The following is a 23235-nucleotide window of genomic DNA, read 5'->3' on the forward strand; positions in this document are numbered from 1 at the left end:
CCTATAAAACTCTGTACTTGTATTAAAAAGGAAGAAGAGTTATTGCCAGCTAGTGTCCACACTTTTCAGCTTCCGAAAGGTATCAAAAGCTGCTATGGAGATTGTTCTAGCAGCTGTGCTGATGCTACTTATTTTGAATCAGTAGCTGCCATTCACAGTTCATTGGTAGCGTCACCCCCTTTCCAGCAGTAAAGAGGTAGGTTTTGTCTGCTAAACTGATCTAAGATGGCCATTAACATGCCAGAAAAAAATAGCGAGCAAATTTTCTTTGGAAGATGTGGCTTATCCGCTCTTTCAAAATATTAGAGGAGGATAATGATGGAATAGGAAAAAAAAGAAAAACAGCAGATGTTAAGGGCGACTTAGGAAAAGCCAGACTGGGACAGAATATTTACTGTAGATAAAGTAGTAGGACCTATTTGTTTTAGAAATGAAGCCAAACCCCAAGAGCAGAGCAGTTCTGACATCTTGTAGACATGACATCAGACAAACTATGTTTTGATAATCTGAGTGAATGCAAACTGCTTCCCACTTCACTCCAACTAAACACAGCAACAGGGCACCTATGTCTAGACCAGCAATAACTATTACTTTAATTTTGTGACAAGACTTTATTAACTGCATTTGGGCACATAGCAAAACAAAATAAAAGTGAATATCTCACAAAGGACAAATATCATATCTAGACAGTAAGGGTATCATGACTCATTGTAATAACCTCTAATGTTCAAGAAAAAAAAAAAAAGAAAAAAAAAAGAAACTTCATCTTGCAGCTCCCATACTGAAGGTCAGTAGATTCACCATCCAGAAAGTTTCCATTAGCTGTGCAGCCAGACAGTTCTGTTTTACACATCCTCCTACACAACGGAGCACAAGAACAAATGTTAAAGTTTGCCTAAATCTGTTGTGGGTTTTATTTCATCACTTTCAGTGCAAAGAAGAACTTCTCCCACAAGACATAATTAGTCTCAAGAATATATCAGAACCACACTGAATAAGCTGAAGCTTTTACATCAATAAAAAACTTTCTTTCATTGTTATTTGCTTGGAGAGTCACAGGAAAATTTGGTAAATTTTGCATTCAGTTCCCTTTTTAGATTTGAGAAGCTGTTTGCTTTTCCAAGTTTTATTCTTGGCTTCTAGGAAGACATTTGTGTTCTGCTGATGGTTTAATAAACCTTACATTCAGCAGGAGAAAAGAGCCTGAAAAATGCCAAAGCAGAGATGACTGGGCTAAAAGAAACCAAGTTTATGTGGAAAGAGGACTACATGTACATCGAGGAAATCGAAAGGCTGCTATTCAGCTGTGTTAACTTGTTTAAATTCAGGGCTCCTCATTCCTGCTTCCGTCAGAGGTGCTGTCTTTCTAAACAGCAGATTGTCTACTTTGACTCAGTTACTTCCTGCTGTTGTAATACAAAAATTTCTCTAGGGGTTTTAGTTCCCTTTGCTTGAACTAACTATTGCTATTCACATTCTTGAGCAGTGTCATGGTTTTGGCTGAGATAGAGTTCGTTTTCTTCATAGGGGCTCGTAGGGTGCTGTGTGTTTTGGATTTTTGATGAAAATAGTGGTGATGACACAGGGATGTTTCAGTTGTTGCATGGCCGCGCTCACACAGAGCCAAGGACTGTTCATCTCCTGGTGCTGCCCTGCCAGCGAGGTGCCTGGGGGTGCACAGGGAGCTGGGAGGGGACACAGCCAGGACCTGACCCAGACCGGCCAAAGGGATGTCCCACACCACATGGTGTCACGCTCAGCAATAACATGGGGGGCAAAGAAGGAGGAAGGGGGGGACGTTTGGAGTGATGATGTTTGTCTTCCCAAGGAACCATTACACGTGATGAGCCCTGCTTTCCTGGAGGTGGCTGAACACCTGCCTGCTGATGGGAAGCAGTGGATGATTTCCTTGGTTTGCTGTACATTTGTGTGCAGCTTTTGCTTTACCTAGGAAACTGTCTGCATCTCAACCCATGCCTTCTCGCACTTTTACCGTTCGGATTATCTCCCCAACCCACCTGAGGAGAGCGAGGGGCTGTGTGGGGCTGAGCTGCCTGCCAGTGCTAAACCACAGCAAAGAGTCATAAGGAATCTTGTATGCTAATGCTCCTTCAGTTGAAAAGAGAGCCTGATGTGACACTGTTTGATTTTGTGAAGATCACTGTGGAGGTTTACCACTAAGACTACTGTGAGGCTCAGGAATATACAAGGGGTTTGTGAATCACGCTACATGTGATGGCATCACACTTTACTGTGGGAGTGGGTCACAGCTGCGACGAAGTGTTCCGTTTAAAAGAATGACATCAGAAAGAGTATTGTCCATTCAGAGGTTTCAAATGTCACTTCAGAGCATGGGAAATCAGTGACTTCCAAAAACCTACACGCAAAGAAATTCAGCCTTATGTTCCCACATGCAAAATAAAGCCCATAAGTCCAGAAGCAAAACCAGAGATGTGAGCTATGTGCCTGAGTTCCCAGTGCAGCAGCTGGGAACTGATCTGTGGTTTAAAACAAACAAACAAACAAACAAACAAAAATGCTTTTCACAAACTGAACAAGCCATAAATCATCTCTACAGTCTACTAGAACAATGATGGCTCAAATACTTGTAGCAGACATGGGATCTGACAATAGGAGTGGGGGCTGCTTATGTTAATCCTGCTGACAAATGGTAGTAAAACTGCAGCCTGAGAGAAGCTGGGCTTTTCCTTTTAGCGTTCTGCAGTGTTCCTTAAGAATATGTTGAGAAATATGAAGAATCATAGTTTTACTGTAAACCCTTTGTATTTTTAGCACTTTATTAACTGCAGTGGGAAGACACTGACTTGCAGAAACATGGGATCAAAGAAATAAGGGAATGAGGCCTGCTGAAAAAAAAAATCTCTTAAACTTTAAATTTGTAATATTTTCATGATATTTTCATGTAATATTTTCAAGGATATTACAAGGAAAAGCATAGTGAAGAGAGGAAAAAGAGTGATGAACCTTTGACAAAAGGTTAAGCTAGTATTTTTTTTGATTGTGACTACAAATTGAATATTAACTTGCACACTGATACCCATTGGGTATGTATAACAGGAGGAGGGATAAAAGACAGTAGTTGCTGAGTTAGTGAGTATAAATTACTATTTAGTGAAAAGGCTAGAAAACTGGGTTGGAGGGGCTGGAGTTTGCTATCAAGTTTACACAGATCTGGTATTAAATCAAACAACTGAAAAATTATTGGGGTAGAGTGGGCAGACAGATATATTCTCACAAAAAAAAATAAAATAAAAAAAAAAAGATTGCATAAACCAGATGTTAAAATCAGGCTGAACAGCACACAATAGTTGTCATGCTGAATAATCACTTTTTTTTTTCCCCCCTAGTGGAGCAGGAAGGAGAATTGCTCCTCTGCTGGTGTGCTTATTCAGAAGGACCACCGCAGACTCAGAAAACAAAGAGCATACTGACAGGGCTGAATTTAGAAACCAGCAGTGGCTGCACTGACCTAAAGTCCATCTATCCCAGTACCAGCTGGTACCAGATATCCCAGATAACAGATAATCCGTTTATGCAATAAATCCTATCTTGACCTCTATCTAATACCATAATCTGGGGCTGCTATCCAAAGTTTGGTGTTGTTACTCGTGATATAGTCCAAAAGGTCACTCAAGTTATTTTATGAACAAAGCTTTGGAGGAAAAAAAATGTCTGTATTGTAGTAGAAACATTCCTGGGCCAGAAATTCAGAGTGGCACCAAGAGCAGCTGGCTCAGGGAGCTGGAGGCTGTTGCGTTCGTTACCCCACAGGGCTGCAGAGAGAGGATACAGCAGCCTTGGAGGAGCAAAGGGGTTTTGTTACTGTGTTGAGTAATCTTCAGCAGGGAGAGACCATTTTCAGCTGGAACGCCCCATTCCTAACACACAGAAGCAATAAGAAATATTTGCAGCAAAAAAGAAAGCTGGTAAAATATGCTTGTACAGCATCTGCAATAAGAAGCCCCATCCTCTGCAGCTTTAAGTTGCCGTTATTTTACAAAATACGAGTGTCGAAAATTGTCATGAGACTGACTTTATCCTTCTTTCTTTATCTCTTTATCCTGACAGTGAGGCACATATTTAAAATGACAAGATTCAAGGTGCTATGCCCTAATCAGACTTTGCTAATTGTGGAGATTAAATTACCTTCTTAAGGGCTGGCAGAGAGGAGGTCCGTGTGTCTCAGTATCAAACGTGCCAAAGCCCTACGCACACAGAATTATTTCCAGCACTGCCTGCACACTGAAAAATCCAAATGCAAGGGCCTGAATAAAGTACCAGCATCTTGGGGTTTGATAGTGGCCCTCTTGCTAGTTACCTTTCATCCCATCTCAAAGCTCTTCCTGATACAGCTCTGAATGGGTATCTCACTGTGAACCCGGTTTGTGCCTGAGCTTTGTCAAAGACATGCTGCAGGTCTCCAGAACGCTATCTCCTTCACTTGGACACTCAGTTCTGAACATAAAACAAGCTACTGTGAGAACGTATCCAAAATTAAGCAGGTTATCTTCCTCTGAGAGAATATATAACAGTTTGGCATCTACCGAAGACTGAAGGAGTTTCTCTTTTTAATGTATTTCTTATTTGGAAACAATGGCAGTATTCCTGCCTAGTTAGTTCATAAAGTTACTGCTTCTGAATGTGCATTTCCCAAAATGCAGGAGTCGCTATAAAAGATGCAGGATATTTCGTACCTTAGCAAGTTCAGTGTTATGACAGTGATTTCCCTTCTGCTGGCTCCTCTAGAGTAATTGAAAAATGAAGTTATTCTGAAGTCAAACGTTGCATGTACATAGTAAGCTGCTCAATTCTGATCCAGACATGTAGGCCTGTGGGCCGAGTCTTTGTAGATTGAAATCTGTTTATATTGTGAGCGCTATTCTTTTATTTCTGCCCTTTCAAATCTCTCTTTCCCCCTCCAATCTGTTTGTTTCTATCCAAGGCTAATCTTCTGCACGCAGGAAACCCCCACATTTCTACAATATCCTGTTTTTCAAACGCTGTGTTATCTCTGCAGTTGCTGCGCACGAGGACTCTTCAGCTGACAGGCTGTCAGCTACATTGCTTGCAGGTTGTCAGGCCTCCCGCGTTACAGTATGTCTGTCCGGCCCCAGCAAGAAAGACCATCACTTTTTCAGAGACAAAGATAAGCTACAAAACTCATTGTAAACCAATTTCTTCTGCTCAATAAATAGTAGGACAAAAGACAAGCCTCTGCAAAGCAAAGTGCGTTTGTCTTCTGTAATATGACACTATGATGACAGGCGCTACAGAAAGCTTTAGAAGGCAGACATTGTACAGCAACTCTGAAAACAAAAAGAGCTGCTGACCAGCAAAACTCTTAGAAAACACCAAAAAAGAGTGCAGAATTTGGATTTCATGCAGGAGAAGGACAAAGGTTACAGTGATGCAATTAGCAAGAGAGAATCATCCAGTAAAATGCAGAAGAGATATAGGATATATATACAAGAGATATAGGAGATACACACATCTGAACTGGTCAGTCTTTAAATGGAAATTAAAAGGTCCTTTAAAGACATTTAATGTGTTTTTCATTAAATCCAGAAGGGAAACAACAACAACAGCAAAAAAACACTTAAAATGGATTACACGAACCACCCTGAAATGATGTTTTCTCTCTGTAATTGCAAAGGAGGTGAGAGTGTTAAGTCGCTAGAGAGCCTATTCTCAGACAAATAGCAAAAAACGAATCTGGTTTTAATCTTCTGTTTCTCTAACATCACAGGGAAAATGATAAAGTAGTAAGTCAATGGATGCTCCAGATCTACGTGTTTTTCAGTGCGTGGTGTATGTAGGATAAACAGGCCAGAACCCAACAACTGTTGCCTTGAACCAGACCCGTGGTCTGCCTGGGGTGTTCTGCAGTTTCTAGGGACCTTCTAGCAGAAGGTACACAAAGTCCTACAGCAGGAAGTTACAGATAAACACAACAGATCAAATATGCTTGGGGTTTGTTTCTGTTCATTTTCACTTTTGTTTCATCGAGGGCAGGATTTGATAGAGCTGCAGGGAAATGAAACTAAACTTTTCACTGCTACGGCAGGGGACCAGAAGCAAACTGCTAGTTTTTTTAAAAAAATGCACTGCTTTGGGGTTTTTCTTTAGAAGATAATCTGGAAAGGGTCGTTGTTTTACTGGGAGAATTACACAGAATGAACTACAACAATAACATGTTCCTAGTAGGACAGTAAAAACTATTCGTAGATGTCCATTTGGCAGGCCTGGGCTTATAAAACACCAGCCCAGGAGGTCTGGTGGCTGGGAAGCTGCATGCCCTGCTCTGTGGCTACTTAGCATCAGGCATTGTCCCTGCAACTCAGGGCATCGCTGTCCCTGCTGCTGCTTCTTGTTGGCTCTGTCAGCTCTGACCTGCAGTAATCAAAGAGTTAGCTCTCTTTTCTTTAGAAACCTCTCATTTTGATTCATGACCAAAGGAGAAACTGAAGGAAGTTAGAGAAAACAGCTCATCCACCATCTCATTTGGAGTGTGAAAATCCAGGTACCCACCTGTCATGGCAGCTGTATCTCATGTATTAGCAACAATTCTGCAATCTCGTCCTCATTCTGTAAGTCTGGCAAGCAAAATGCGATTGGTGCCTGCTATTTGGGCTGTTTGGGACGGGCAGAGAGGGCATGGTGATGAGCTGCCCCTCCGGAGGGCAGTCCTGCAGCGGAGCACAGCACAATACCATGTTTCACACATCAGGATTTTGGAAAGCTGAGCAGTCTACGGGCTGGTCCAGACACACAGAAACTTTTGACATACTTAGGAGGTTCAGCATGGTGCCAAATTTCACAAGACAAGTAGTCAAGTTAATCAAAATGATCTGGCTCTTCCCACCAAGGACCATGTTTTCCAGAGCACGATCTATCATGCAGCATAACAGGGGGATTTTATTGCCAAGCAGGCTTCAGTGAAATCCTAAATGAGGTTTCAGATTGCTTTCTGGGGAACTGAGCTCTCCCTGGGGTGGGGGCAGGAGATTTGGCAGGATTCCCCTCAAAGTTTGTGGGAATCATCTTCTGAGGCTAAAGGGTGGGAGAGACCATGGCCTGAAGATGGATCTCCCCTGCCTGTGGAGCTGAGGACTCACGGCACGGAGGCACGCCTCTGCTGCAGACCCAGAGTGTTTCTGCTGTGAACATCTACTTTTCCAGAAGTGTAGTCAGCGGGGAAAGTCCATCCCTGGGGTTCCTATCACAGCCACTGCAGACCACACACCTCAATGGAAAGCTGCTAGGAAGAGCGAGCAGTGACACAGCCTGATGCTGGCTCCTTTGCCTTCCCCTTGGTGTTCCCCTACCCTAAGGCCCTCACCTCAGCACCTCCTTCTGCCAGAGGCCACGGAGGCCACGGGTCCATGCTTCCCCTTTCTGCATCCCACCAGGGAACCACAAACAGCTGCATCTACAGGGAGAAAGCGAGAAGGGGAAAGAGTAGAAGTTATGGGGCCTTGTTGACTTGCAGCACAAGAGGAGCCAGGGTTCAGGTAGATTCGTGCTTGTGACCTGGAAGAAGCCCAGCCCTGGCAGAGCCTCACGCACCCACACGTGTCTTGTCACCTCACCCGGTGCAGAGGACATCCGGGCCACGTCCCCACCATGTGGCCGTGCTCCTGGAGCATGGGCTGTTCTTGGGCCCTCACGCAGCCAGAAGATAAGCGGTTAACAGGTCTGTGCACATCGGCAGTCATAAACTGTAAATTAGGCCAGGAAGTTAATAAACAAAAAAACTGGTATGGAGAGGAAGAACAAAGTACAGCCTTGTCTGCAAGGAATTAGCTGCCCATGTACTGAGGCTTGCTGGGGATCTGGAGAACATTTTCATAAAACCAGAGCCCAGAGATACTGCTGCAATTGTCCACGCAGCGTATGCTGCGAGAGTTACTACAACAACTGTAATCATGTCACAGGCTATATGCTTTTTTTTTCTCACCAATTTTAGCTTCAGAGACTCCTCCCCTTCAGACATGTGGATCCACCTGCCCTATTTTTCATGTTAACTCTGAGAATTAGGGTTAGGAAGCTTTCCTGGCTGCTCAAATCCCAATCCTTCTCACTCTGAGCTGCTCCACATGGGATGGGCTTAGCGCTGGACACCAAGATGTGTGAGTCACGTGTTGCAGATTAAACTCGTTTTTTCTTTTTAATCCATCTTTTTTTCTTACCAGTTGATTAGCAGATTTTTTTTTATTATTATTATTTTTTTTCCCACAAACTTTGCCTAGGGGCACTAATTCCTTTTGGTCGTCTCTTTTTGAAAACAGAAGTAATTTTGCTAGCAACATTATCCCAATCACTTTTCCTGGAAAACAATGCAGAGTCCTGAGTTAATCAAATTATAATCAACAGCAGAGAAAAAGATTGTAGGTTTGCTAATCTCTCGCTATGTAATTAAGCATGCCGAGAGCTTTGTGTTGCTTTTCTCTATGCCACAGGAAACAGAGAGCTGAGGTGCGGGGCAGTGACCCAGGAGCTCATCAGGTTTCCTGGTTATTGACTTTGCAGAGGTAGATCTTTACAGCCAGAACTTGAACGTCCCCCAAAGACACCAGACGCTCCGACTGATGCACAGCAGTGAGAAAATGCCAAAAAAGGGCTGGTGTTGTTTTAGCACCACCGAGTGGACAAATAAGGGAAAAAAAAAAAAAAAAAAAGTTCATTTTTGAGACTGGATAGCCAGGTGTCCCTGGGCAGGCAATGGCATGGTGCTGGCTGCTGGAGCCCTGAGCAGCGCCAGCCACCCCAAGTCCAATGCTGTGGCCATACATCCCACACCCTCTACAGCCCTTTCTCATATATTGGAAAAGACACACGAGATTCCTGTCTTTGGGGGATGTTTCCTGGGAGCTCAGCCTGTGACCCTGCGTGGCCGCCAGCTCCCACACCAGTCAGCATTCATATACCACCCGTGCTCCAAACCCTTCCCATGTGGCATCTCAGCAGTAGCAACCCAGTGGCTAATCACAAAGATACCCTGCTCATTTATTTATCACTTGCAAGAGGTCTCAAGAACCTCAACGCCCTACAGTTCTTATTAGTGAATTAATTGGTACCTCCTCACCCATCTTCTTATGGTATCCACAGATATCTTGGCAAACTTTTGTACATCTTGTCACCAAATCAGTCTGTTTTGTTACACCGCACATAGTTCCAGAGTCTGGAAAGTCACTTCTGAAAAGTTGCGCCTGAAAATACGAACGTGATATCTGTAATAAACAAGTATGACTGTAATATAAAAACAAACGTAAAATCTGCAATTCATAATGCAGAATTTCAGTTGCCTCAGAAGCAGCCCAGACACTGCCGACTGTTTTCTGCCAGCTGTGTGCCTCCACTGAAATCAAAGCCCTGTTACATAGATAAGTGAGTTTTTCCCTTAGTCACAGGCAAAAAAATATATTCATGTAATGTCTCCAAGTGTTCCTTATACCCCAACTGTTCTGTGGGTTTGGGGCAGTAACTTGTGGGTGGCTGGCTGGACTTGAACGGCTTTTAATGCTGTTCAGAAAAGATATATGAAGACATGTAGCAGCTGTAGCTACGTAAGAGCTGCTTTCCCCTGGTACCAGATAAGATAGTTTATTAAATTAGATAAAACTGCCTTCATCCCCCCCCCCCCCGATATTCTCTATACTTTACTGTCGTACTCCTGCCTAGAACTTTGGCCAGCTCTGTCTCTTGTGACTTATCAGTTGTGGATCTGTTATTTGGATTACCCTGCAGCCTAGAGAGCCCTTTGTGCTACTCCAGAAGTGCACGCGCCGTCTCTGCGCTGGAGAGTTTACAGTCTGCCGAGATAAGAGAGGGAGGAAAGGAAAGGAAAGGCACTCAGCAGCAGGGCGGCCACGATGGGCTGCAGCGCGCACGGGAGGGCCCAGGTCAGGGTCTCCGTGTCCTCTCCTACGGAGCCGGCAAGAGCTGGCCCCTGTCCAAGAGAGGGCCTGCGTGGCTGTGTAGGAGATGGAGGGAAGGAGAGGCAGCTCTCCTGAAAAGCCATCTATCAGAAGTTGAAGCTTGGAGCAATGGTAAGCATCCTTCGGGATACTTGACTGCAACTCTGCAGGCAGCAGAGCTGTCCTGGAACAAGCGCAGGCTCAGACTACACATTTTCTGCAAATTCCACTTTTCATATCATGTTTGTTGCTTGCTTATCACATACAGCCTGCTTAAAATAGAAGCATTTAAGAAACTGCTGCCATCTTAGGCCCTCTCAGCTTTGAGCGAAGGAGAAAAAAATCCCCTTCAGAAGTTGAAGGGTGCCAACCTCCAGTTCTAGCCAACCTCTGCTGCGTACTTGCCCTCGTTCACCCCACCCACACACCTCTGGAGGTCGAGCAAACACTCAGGGCCAGGTCTGACAGTAGGTTTCTCAGCTGTTGGTAAGAATTTGAGTGCCTAAGTCCAAATAATGCAGCCAAAGACAACTAGTTTTGGATCTAAAGAAAGCAAGAAAGAGCCTGACCACTATTTTGCTTGTTACCAGCCTAATATTTCCAGCATTTACCTTGGAAGCCTGAATTCCATTCCCTGCCCTTAAGACCATTTCTGTTTTACCTGATAGCTGTTTCTGTGTTTGATAGGAAGCTGGTTTGGGAGAATCCACCTCCTGTCTGCCTGCCACTCTCCTGCACTAGATGAGGCAGTCATGTCCAGCACTCTCTAGTCCTTGGCTGCTCGACAGCCCAGCTACCTATAGGAAGACAGGGAAATCAATCACAGCATTAGTCCAAGTTATCTATAGTCAGTAGTCTGGCCCTGTTGGTTGTGCTGGTCTAAATCCTTCAGAGCAAGGAGAGGATTCTCACCAGGTACAGCAGACTACTAGGTCAGCATGATGGCCCTGATGCCACTGCTGGGTCACCTCCTTCTGCTGATGGCACCAGTTTGCAGTCACAAGAGCACAACATCATACTTGCACATGGGCACTGCCACAGCTTTTGGGACTGGATACCCGAACACATGGGGATACAGAAATTACTCAAAATCAGTAAGAAGATGAAATGAGTTTCTTCAATTACATGCAGTATGCCCTATCATGACAATCTCTACCATCTTCCCTTTTCTGAAATGAGACTGAGCCTTTCTTGCTCTGGCCCTAAGTAAAGCAAGGCAGTGAGAACCCTGAAACACAAACTGTTAAGCTATGAACTTCTTGCCAGTTCATTCCAAGAGGTTTCGCACCAAACAGCCTAGTATCAGATAGCTCTCACTCTTTATGTTGGCGTTTTGGATCCCTCTGAGTCCTCCTAACGTTGCACACAGGGAAGGTGGGTACCTAAGACGGGATCCAGCTTCCATTCTGCATGGGAAGCTCCTTAAAGTCCAACTTTGCAACGTTCAATTTGTAAGCACACAAATAATCTTTTACATCTGGTTCTCAACATCTGGGAAATCTATTACCGAGCTTGTTTAGAAAGCATATTTGATCTAAGTTCTGGCTGGAGCACAGTGTCTGCATTTCATCTCTCCTTGTCCTGCGCTGCCCAGCTGTTTGTGTACCAGCTTTCTGTGTAAACAAACCTGCTCCTGCCTGATTCATTCAGCAGTTTCACAACCCAGCATCTGTGACCTTGCAATTCCCAGGCCTCCCTTGGAACAAGGCTGATTAAAGGCGAGCCTGTACTACCCCACAGCTGCCTCAGTACTTCACAGCAATAGGAAAAGGAATACAGAAAGCGAGGAGCACAAATTCATTTGAATACAATGAAGATACTGTTCCAGCTCGCCCAGCTGTGGCAGTGACATTAAGGAAACCGAGGAGTTTGGTCTCTAGATTTTCATACAAGGAGTAGGAAGGCTTTAAAAAGCACGGATACAATACGTAGCTCGGGTCTCCCTTATGCGTGTCGCCACATGGCCAGATCAGGCCCTTGGTCTGGTTTACACACTGCAGGACTTTTTGGAGATGTAGCAAAGTGTTTTATCTCCCTGCTGAACTTCAGTGGAAGATACAACCTCGAGAGCTAAACCCAGCTGGCTCAGCAGCCTCACTGTCTCCCTGTCCCTTCCCTTCTTCTGGAGACCTGCCTGTCACCTGGTCCCCTCTTTGGGCCCTGATCCTCCCCAGGAGGCACCAGCGAGCAATTAACCATTCTCCTCCTGAGCCTACATAGCTGCTTCTCATAATCACCAGCCAATATCAGGGTAACTGAAAGCAGACATGGAAACAGATACTGGCACAGACTGCCCAGAGAAGCTGTGGATGCCCCATCCCTGGAGGTGTTCAAGGCCAGGCTGGATGGGGCTTTGGGCAACCTGGGCTGGTGGGAGGTGTCCCTGCCCATGGCAGGGGGTTGGAACCGGATGAGTTTTAAGGCCCCTTCTAACCCAAACCATTCTGTGATTCTAAGTAAAACTCTGATTTTCCTACTGTTCCAACAGTTCCGTTTCAGGCACCTTTACAATGACACCTGCAACCTGTCTCTGGAGCAGGACTCAGCACCTGTGTGAAGGCAAACACCTCTCAGTGAAATGTGTCCCACCTTCTCAAAGTTTGTGGGAAATGAGAGATTTTTCACTGATAGAAAACCCAGCCGATTTAACCTATTAGTAGTTTGGAAATTAGTTTAACAGCAAATTACATAAAGGAGCCTGCTACTGAAATGCAATCGGCTATTTTCAAGACAAATGTTCCTTTTTAACATCTGTAGTAGGTGGAACAGTTCGCATCCCGGTGAGGAAAACGTTTTCCTGTTGGGTAACAGAGGTGTTCATTAACATCACTGTGATTAAGCTGCTGGGGTTAGCTAGCAGCTGGATGCCTGCACATCGCAGGCCTTCATCGCCATTAAGAGGACGCCAGCTATTTAGGGAACTTGCAGGGCTCTCCAGTCACACCCATGGTTAGTCGTGGTCTGAAGCATTACGGCTGCAAAATCTGGGGGCTCATAACGCCCAGCGTGTGAAGTACCTTGAGCTACCACAAAACTGTGCCTGGATGTTGGCTGTTTTCAGGAAGACCGTGCTCTAAATTAAGTAAACTTCCACTCAGGGAAGCCCCACAGCCTGGGTTGTGCAAGACATCGGGTTAGGTTTACAAGGCTGTCTACTGGATTTACAACTGCAAAACGGCCCAGTCCGCCCCCCAGCTGACTGGGCACGATGTTACCCCCCTGGAAATCTAAGCAAGAGCTGGCTGGGCGAGCCAACCTGTGAATAGTTCCCACTGCCTGGCTGGCAGCAAAATCCGCTCACAAATATGCCATGCTTATCTAGTAGCTTATTTTTAAGCTTATATCTAGAGATTGTACAAATGAAATGCATCAGTGAGATTCATTGTCTACGGATGAGTTACAGACTGCTGTTTTGTTATGTTTTTCTAAATTGGCTTTATCTGAAGCTCACTTCTATGCTAAACTGTAAGTTAATACTTCTTCCTTGCTTCTCACGGGTATTTTCTGCAACATTAGCATTTTCTTGTTGTTTGTTTGTTTTGTTTGTTTAATAATCATTAAAAAGTAGGCAGGGAGGGATGAAGCATTTATTAGTGCTTCTAATTTTGGGAACAGAATAAATTTTAGTAAGGGGTTCTTGGAGATGGAGCTATTATACACTAAGATGTCAATGATTTTTTGCAACTGTTTTTTTTTTTTTTTGCCTTCTTCTAATTTAAATAATGCCTCATGATAAGGAAATAGCTTTACATAAACTGTCCACTGAAAGACAAAAGTATTAATGTATTCAGGATCGTAAATATTTGATGATTTGCCTCCTTTTTTTTAATACCTTTTAAAACAAAATCAAAATATTCTAAACTGAGTTGAGTAAACCATTGCAGAGATGAATATCAGCAGAAAGAGGAGAAAAGTAAGACCAAAAGACAAGGGACCCCACATATGTATTTAACAGAAAGCTGAAATTAGAGAGTAGAGAGAAGAATATGAGAACGCTCTTCCAGATGGCAGGAACTGCAGAGGAGGAAGAGCATGATGGCAAGAAGCAACGAAGGGAAGCTCTCGATGGATGAACTAGGATGAGAACAGACACTTTGGGGCACACATCCAACTCTTTGGGTTACATAAAATTATCTTTACCATTTATGCACTTCCCTCTTTTCTTTCTGGGTGATGCATATTACAGATAGAGCTGGTAGCACTGCTTGTAATTACCACCGCCTGACAATTCTCGTTATGAGATTCTGCTTTCGGTTGCTCATGAGTTTGTTGGATGTTACTCACCCAGGCTGAAATGTCTTCTGCCAAGGACTGGCCTCGGGCTGATTCTTTCCCCCCTCCATTTTCTTTTAGGAGGAGGGGAGGGGAGGGCAGTTTCAGTAAAAATGGTTCTGTGGTTTTCAGGGCAAGATTAGGCAACCGTTTATTTGAGCAAGAGTCTGAAATTTGGCAAAAGGCGGAGAGGTCACCCTGATGCCAGAAGACGTAGCCAAGTTATAAATGTGTTTTTAAAAAGCCTCGGCTCACGTACTTCAGCAGAGACTTGTCAGCTTGGCAGATGGGCTTGCAGAGGGTTGTGCCAGCATGGGGCATGCTCCGTCCCCTGCCAGCTTCCAGCCCCCAGCAGGGCTGTCCCCAGCAGAGCTGGCTACCGTGGGCCACCACTGGCCACCAGCCTGGAGCAGGGGCAGCTGCGTCCCTCCAGGGACAGGGCTGCAGCTGAACTGGGGGGCTCAGGGCTCAGCGGGGGTGGGAGAAGGGAAGTGGGGCTGAATTAGCAAGGTAAATAGGTGCTTGATTATAACCCAGTGAGAACAGAACTGTGCTGAAATAAATCACTGGGAAAGTAAATACCAGCACCACCGCCTAGCAAAGAACCCAGGACCAGAAGGAGGGTGGGTGTCTGGTGGGACAAGACGAGCAGGAAGAAGGAGAACAGCAAAGTGAGGGAAGAAACTAATCTTGGTGGCAGCTATCATGTGCTCTCCAGAGCCCAGAGCTGAGCCCAGGCCATCCCCCTTCCCCTGTCACCAGCAGAAATCTGGAAGTCCACTGACACACGTGGTTCCTCCTGCTTGCAGTGCCCAGGATGAGAACACGTTACCCCCGTTCTTCTGTCAGGTCTACAGGATTATCCTGACCCCCTTCTCCAGCTGCTTTCTTAATTTGTGCTCAGGGATGGTCTTTGTTGTCCTCCAAACCAACACTGACTTTCTGGGGGAGGGCCCTGCATAGCCAGCTTGCTGGCAAGGGGTGGCTCAGCAGCAGCCTCTTGGCCAACCGATGCCATCGGCACACAACTGGGCAATACCACCTAGTGGTATGAGCTTGGACCTCAAAGCATGGTGTAGGAATCAACTTGTATCACAGTTAGGCACAGAAATGCCACAGTGGTAAGCAACATTGAAAAGAAGGAATAAGGGAAAGTTCCAGGAGTGATCTTTTCACAGTCTCCTTGTTCCTAGAAAATGCTCTTCTCAATGGAGCATTGCTTAGGATAAATACATGACATCCTTTGTTAAGGTCGGTTTGGTCCAGTTTGATCTACTTGACCTGAATGGCTTGAAAGTTTTAGAGATGAGAGCACAGATGAGATGACAGCATTGTACACTGGAGAAGTACAGGGTGTGCTCATACCTGGAAAGCTCTGGGCAGTTTTCTCCTTCAAAAATGATGGTGTAGAAATGGAAAGGTTCAAAGAAGGGCAACAAAGTGTTGGAGGTTGTGGACCAATTTCACACGGACGGCACTTAAGCAAGCTACAGCTTTTCATTTCAAAAGTAGAAAGGACGAAGGAGAAAGTGCAAATAAAAATAAAAATAATAGAAATAGAAATAGAAATAGAAATAGAAATAGAAATAGAAATAAAAATAAAAATAAAAATAAAAATAAAAATAATAAAAAAAATAAAAATAAAGTGGTGATAGGACAGGAAACAATTACCTTCTCTACTGATGCAAAAAGCATGACATCAGATGACATGGGCAGGGACCAGGCTCAAAACACGTAAGAGGCAATGGCTATTTGCTCAACATTTAATTATCCACATGATGTAGCAAATACTGAAATGTTCGCTGTGTGTCAGGAAGCGTTCAGAGCTTCTGCACCTTACCTCCAGAGCACAGTCCGTGATAACAGAGCTACACTCTGTACTTCTAACGCCATGAACCATCCTGTGCTTGCAGCCTTTTCCTGGTAATGGGGAACCTGCATCACAGAGCTTTGGTCTGAGAAGAGCAGCTGTTCCCAGGGGTGCTCAAGGGTTTGTTAGAAAATGTTTTTTATTTAAATATGAATTCAGAAACCAAAACAAAGTCTACAAAGATATATAGAGAAAAAGATCTAAAAAGATCCCAAAAGTTTTACAGTAGTGGGAAAGCCTAAGAATGATTTTCATTGTGCAATGACACAAGGATATCTGAAATACCACTATTTTTGCAAAATTAATCTTGGCTCCAAGGCTCTTTTACATCGTATAGGTTGGTTGTTCACTCACTGGATATTTTCAGTGTGTGCTTCCATAGGGAAAATAATTTGTAGCTGTATTTATTTGAAGACTATATTACAGTGACTAAGCATAAATAATGTATGTGGGGAGGCAGTGTAGAATTGCCTGGCAGCCTTCAACATGACATTGCCATGACTGCTGACTTGGCAATCTTAACGTAGCTCTTTGTGTAGGACAAATTACAAACCAAATCGTAGAATCAAAGAATGGTTTGGGTTGGAAGGGACCTTAAAGTTCATCCAGTTCCAACCCCCTGCCATGGGCAGGGACACCTCCCACCAGACCAGGCTGCCCAAAGCCCCATCCAGCCTGGCCTTGGACACTTCCAGGGATGGGGCATCCACAGGTTCTCTGGGCAGCCTGTGCCAGGGCCTCACCACCCTCTGAGGGAAGAATTTCTTCCTCATGTCTAATCTAAATCTACTCTCTTGTAGTTTAAAGCCATTCCCCCTTGTCCTATCACTACACCCCCTGACAAAGAGTCCCTCCCCAACTTTCTTGTAGCCCCCTTTAGGTACTGGCAGGCCACTGTAAGGTCTCCCCAGAGCCTTCCCTTCTCCAGGCTGAACAACCCCAACTCCCTCAGCCTGTCTTCACAGGAGAAGTGCTCCAGCCCCTTGATCATCCTTGTGGCCTTCCTCTGGACTCGCTGTAACACATCGATGTCCTTCTTGAGCTGGGGGCCCCAGAGCTGAACGCAGGGCTCCAGGTGGGGTCTCACAAGAGCAGAGCAGAGGCGGACAATTCCCTCCCTTGCCCTGCTGGCCTCGCTGCTTTTGGTGCAGCCCAGGGTATGATTGGCTTTCTGGGCTGTAAGTGCACATTGTCAGCTCATGTTGAGTTTCTCATCAGCCGACACCCCCATGTCCTTCTCCTCAGGTCTGCTCTCAATCCATTCTCCACCCAACCTGTGTTTGTGCTCAGGATTGCCCTGGCCCAGATGATAAAATAATCCTGAGGTAAGTCTTTAATTGCCTAGATGTTATTTTTCAGTTTCATTCAGGTCCCAAGTGCAGTCAAAGTGCTAAAGTTTCAACCACTACAACTTTTCATACTGAAAAATCTTTTTTGCTTACTGTAAGATGAAGCTGTCACATCTCTGGTAGCAACAGGGGTGATGGTTTTCACAAAGATATCAAAAACCACTGAAACTCCTCAAGGTCTCCTTGAAAATTCCCACATGGAGACAACACTGTTGAGGTGCAATGAGTCAGTGCCACGTCCAACATCAGCCTCTCTGGGGGCTGACAGAGGACCTCTTTCACGCTGATGACTGAGTAGGTGAGGCAGTGATGAACAAGAGCTATGATGAGCATGCTGCGTAGCCACGAGCCTGAAGGCATCCGGGCAAAGAGCATCACCTGCAAACAAGGGCTCTGCAGGGTCCCCTCGGTGCACGCCTCCAGCAACACCTCAGGCGTGGTGGCTCTTCATGGCGTCTCAGCCCCGACCCACTAAAATGGAGGAATATTACTCCTTAATGTGCAGCATATGCTTTCTGAGGTGCTTCGGTGCTTCCAAAGGCTCTTCCTTCCCTTTGGATATGGGCAGGCGGTGGTTTGCCTGGGAGTTAAGAGGAGAGCAGCCCTCCTGAGGCTCTGCAGCAGTTCATTCCCTTGTTCATCATCGACCAGAGGGCAGGAGGACACTGAACCCACTCTGGGGACAGGCTGGAGATCCAGCTGATGCTGCCAGAGAGATTTCTTCCTTATTTACTACTGCAAAACAAAATACAACTACCAAAGAATCATTTAATCTACCATGAAAAAAATCCATTGACCTCAAAGTTTGCTGCTTTTCTTTATATCAATACAAATGACACACTTTTTGTTGTTTTAATACTGATGGCACGAAAGTTTTCACAATCAAGAATAGCTAAAGTAACCATGTTAAATTTGTAAGTATGTACCATAAACAAAATAAAAATAGCTTAGGATGCCAGAATCAATCCAAAGCAAACACAACCTAAAAATAATAAAGCTAAATTTAACAGAAATCAAATATATCAGGGTTCAGAAAATATTAAACTAAAACACACACACACACACAAAACACAGCCAAACAACCAACCAAACAAAAAAAACTCTCTTTGCTTTGATTCTTTAAAGAGTTATTTCAGGAACATAAACACAACTCAGATTTATATTGAGATGGGATTTTTTTAGATGTATATATTATCTTCTGTTTGAAGTCCTGGCCTTTAGATATTCAACCCCGGACATTTTTGAAATAACCATTTAAAATGGACATACCCAATTGACTGTTATAGCTATATTTTTCTCTAGGAGGAAAAATATGGAGGACAAAGAAAATTCCTCAGTTTCAGATAGAGTCAGTTCAAAAGTTGAGCACTGCTCTGCATAAGAGAATTGTGGTTGAATAATGAAATTTTAAAACAACACAGAGGCGTACGCTGCCGCTTACTTCCCCCTTGGTAAAACTAACATGCAAGCGCAGAAGTAAACGTAATCTCTGATGAGAATTTCTTCTGGCTTTCAAAACATCAGCAAGAGGATACTCAGGCTGTACATTTGGGGCCTCTGCTGATGCATGACCTTCTCAAAATTTATGTGTGTGGTTGCTGCCAACAGGCCTCTGAAAAGCACCAAAGTTTTTGAATTGCTTTTGGGGTCATCTTACTCAGCTGGGGAGCCATGACTTGGTGGATATATCAGCTATCCCACGGCTACGTATAATATGTTTCCTTTTCCTTCTGCGTGTGGGCAGCCAATGGGAACTCCATCTGTTACAAAATCAGACATCAAGTTTTTCATTTTTTTCTTTCCTGGGAAAGAGTTTTTATTCATCTCATATTTGCCCATACCGGTGGGATGAGGTGGCCATTATGCTTGATGGATGGATGGAGGGGAAAGATGTCTGCTTAGAGTAAGACTGGCTGCATCCATTTCATAGCCCTTTGCTTTGGAGAAAAAAAAAAAAAAAAAAAAAAAAAAGGACCAGAGTTAGGCCAGAAGAAAAAAAAGGGAAGGGCCAAAAAGCTCAACTAAAAAAAAAATCAATTTGCTGACTGCTCCATTTATTCTGAATGACGAGGGAAGGTGTGAAGGCCTGTTCTTTTGTGTTGCTCAGTGAGTGACAGATTATCCCAGCTGGTTACACAGCAGATTTCCACCCCCTACATCAATGATGATGAATTCCTGCCTCTCCACTGGATACCCATGAACTTAAGAGCTGCCATTCACACAAATGCTGCAGAATAACCAAGTCAGCTCCAGCCTGAGAGCAGCCACTCTCATCACCAATTTCCGCCATTGGTCTCACTTTGACCATACCAAAGTTGTAGGCCCCTCTGACCAGCAGGACTTCATCGGGGGTTCTCCAAACTAGCCAAGCCAAGTCTACCCATGCACAGCTCTTTTTAGATCTTCCTTAAGCTGTGTGGATTTCTGAAATACTGAAGTCCAGAGAAGGGCAATGAAGCTGGTGAAGGGTCTAGAAAACAGGTCTTACGAGGAGCAGCTGAGGGAGCTGGGCTATTTAGCCTGGAGAAAGGGATGCTCAAGGGAGGCCTCATCGTGCTCTACAATTATCTTAAAGGAGGCTGTAGCGAGGTGGAGATTGGGCTCTTCTCCCAAACACCAAGTGATAAGACAAAGGGAAATGGCCTCAAGTTGCACCAGGGGAGGTTTAGGTTGGACATTAGGAGAAATTTCTTCACTGAAAGGGCTGTGAGGCATTGGAACAGGTTGCCCAGGGAAGTGGTTGAGTCATCATCCCTGGAGGTCTTCAAGAAACATGTAGATGTAGAACTTAGTAGTGTGGTTTAATGGTGGACTTGACAGTACTAGGTTAAGGGTTGGAGTATAAGATCTTAGAGGGCTTTTCCAACCTGAATGACTATGATTCTACAATTCTAAGTGCCCTCTCACAGAAGTAGCACTGCCAGAGAAGCCCTGCTCAGGGGGCACTCCTGTCCTTACTGGGCTCAGGGGATGAATCCTGTTGGCACTCGAAGTTTGGGGGTTGTCACAGGAGCTTTCAGCCACATAGGCTTCTGATCACATCTCAGGCAAGGTGGCTGGATCGCTGGTGGGACAGGAGATCCCAGGCTGCTGTATGCAGACCCTTGTAGGGAGGGCACTGCCCGGCGGGCTGCTGGAGCATCTGGCATCCTGGCAGCAGAGGGGACGGAACAAAGCAGAGCAGCACTGTACCATGTGGATTACTTTCCAGTTCCTCCCAGGTCTTTTAACCCAGAGGTGGAATTACACTGCGAGGGGAAGGTTAGAAACATGAAAGTGTTCCTCACGCAAAACCGAATCCAGTTTGTTGGAGGTCGCGTACATGGCTCTGTGATTTACTTCAGGCTGGGAGCAGCGTTTAGAGAGCCCTGTCACCACTCTTAATTATGTTGTGCAGAGCTCCTGGCTTCTTTTAAATTGTAGCAGATGAGTGTAATTTGCGTGTTTAGGATCAGAGCGATTCACTCGGCCACACAAAAGCCCATGGCCAGCACCAGCAGTGGGGCAGCTCCAGCGGGGCTCACCGGCTCTGCTGAGAGGGGTTTCTGCTGACACCAGCTTCAGCTATGACATTATTTAAAGCCAAGAGCAAGGAGCAATTTTAAAGTAATAGATGTAAGTGAATTACTGCTGTAAATCAGGGGAAGAAAAATCTCTCTAAATGGAGAAATCCCTTTTAGAGGATGTACCATGTACTGCTTACTCAGCTGTGCTTCAACATAACCCCCCCAAAAAACTTTCTTTCCCATACAGAAAAATAAAATAGGAACTAAAACAATTGCATTAATTGTTATTTATTTTTAAAACTATTTTAAAGCTATTTTTAATGATTAATTTGCAATTTATTGCATACCAATGGCTATCCAAAAGGGTGCTTTTTTAGCTGTCTCTGTATTTGTTTTTATCTATCCATATTCTGAAAGGATGTACTTAATTCAGTTTTTCTTATGTTTTAACCACGGTCATGCTCTGATGATTGAACTAAACTCGGAATAGGAATTACATGTATTTCTGACACCTGGCCATCTCACCCTCCAATAAAGAATCACTGTAAAGGAATCTTAATGATTTTTTGTAAGCGAGGTACAGACTCCACATACTTACCGAATGGATTAATCGAACAACTCACCTGTCAGCAAAAGCATTTTATGGTAGCTTTACAGGATTAGTAAACTTCATGGGAAATAGCAGATTAATGACTGCATTTTCGTTGATATAATTGCACTGGGCATGCCTGCATGCTTAGTTACACCTTTTCAATGCTGTTTTCAGTAGTGAGCCTGACTGCAAATTTCTGTTCCCCTTGTCTCACAAGACAGAATAGTATTCACAGGTTTATACTGAGCAGCAAGCACAGTCAAAGAACATCCCGGGGAGAATTTTCCAGGGACTGTGCTACACGTCGTAATTCATTTCTACATCTGTGATTTGACTTAGCAACATTTTGTTCCCGCTTTTCATAGAAAGAACGGCACTGTATCCAAAGCAAAACAGTGAAGCAACCCACTGGTACAAAATGAGAGATGCCAGGCTTACAAGAGAAGTTTTCTGGCGTGCCAGGGTTTCGTGACAGATACAAGCGCTGCCAGCCCTGCAAAGGTGACGCCACGGAGGAGTCAGGCTCCACAAGCAGGCACTTGAAATACCTCTGGAGAGCAGCAGGCCAAGCTCACCTTGGCTCTGAGGAACCCTCTCCAGGCCAGGTTTTTGCACTTTCAGGAAATATTTTGGTAGTTCTTAACCCTACTGTTCTGTTTGCTTGTTTTGTGGATGCCTTTCAGGAATGACTCGTTAGCTTGCAAGGGAAGACTTTTGAACCTATTTGATAAAGCAAGTCATTTTCACAGTGGCAAATTAATGATACCCATTTCACAGGTGAGGCATGTGAGAATAGGTATGCCAAAAGCCTGAGCTCTATCAGAGTTCAGTATTTGGTTGTGACCCTGTGGGGTACCCCTGCCCTTCCATTCATGAGTGACCACTTCGCCAGGCAGAGGTATCAAACAAGTGGTTTCACTCTCTGCTTTTCCATGCAAACTAGAAAAGCTTGCTTGGATAAAATGAGGATATTTTTACTCTATTTTCCATACCAAGAAATCAAGAGAACCAGTGCATTTTATAGATCAGGCTCCTTGACTGCTGGCATCAGTTGTGGGCTGGGAACAACGTGGTCAATAACCTCGAAAGGAAGGGACGTTGTTTTGTGCGAGGTGGAAGCACAAGTGTGCTGGGGAGCTCTCTGCTAACTTGACTGAAACACTACTTGAAGGGAACAAAGTGTTCTCATCTCTCTGCCCAAAAATAGAAGAGGGAGAGACAATGCTCCTTCAAGCATTTGCCAAAATGATAAGGGAGACCAACAGAAACCACTCCAACCGCCAAAGCTCTAGTTTCAGCTCACCAAAATGCTGCCTCAGCTACCCCAGTGCTGACCCCAAACATCCCATCCTTCCATTGCAGGGCAGGGAGAAGCTGCAATACGACCTCGTCTGCATTTTAAAATAAAACCATTCTAAGAAAAAAAAATGATAGCTTATGAAGGAAGCGACAAACTCTTTGATGTTATCACTTACATTGACATGCCCAGGCTTGAGATCTCGCCCGCCTGCATGTTGTTTGCTGTGCGTTTAGCTCACTGAAGTACGTCTTGAGGGAGAGGCTGTCTCCTGAAAGCTTCAGGATCTATGGCTTCCTGCCTCCCTAATCAGCTGTGCGAGAGGGTAAATTTAGAAACGCCAGGCAGCGCAGCAGCAGCACTGGCAGGAGGGGTTCGCGCACATCAAAACCCGCTTCGGAGAAGTCAGAA

The 23235-nt window shown here is 44.7% G+C and overlaps 1 protein-coding gene across 1 annotated transcript; it reads right to left on the minus strand.

The window, feature by feature from the left end:
- Nucleotides 1-739: 739 nt before the first annotated feature.
- Nucleotides 740-22993, minus strand: LOC308188147 (uncharacterized protein). The gene is made up of 7 exons (XM_080576852.1): nt 17523-22993; nt 10600-10735; nt 9099-9230; nt 7611-7739; nt 7361-7450; nt 6550-6707; nt 740-857 (listed from the first exon to the last, which is right to left on the minus strand). The coding sequence occupies exons 2-6, from the start codon at nt 10690-10692 to the stop codon at nt 6576-6578; spliced, it is 576 nt and encodes a 191-aa protein (XP_080432978.1). The 5' UTR covers nt 10693-10735; nt 17523-22993; the 3' UTR covers nt 740-857; nt 6550-6575.
- Between the last annotated feature and the right edge of the window lie 242 nt (nt 22994-23235).

The sequence above is a fragment of the Anser brachyrhynchus genome (assembly GCF_964034855.1).
Source record: "Anser brachyrhynchus genome assembly, chromosome: 1".
Lineage (NCBI taxonomy): Eukaryota > Metazoa > Chordata > Aves > Anseriformes > Anatidae > Anser > Anser brachyrhynchus.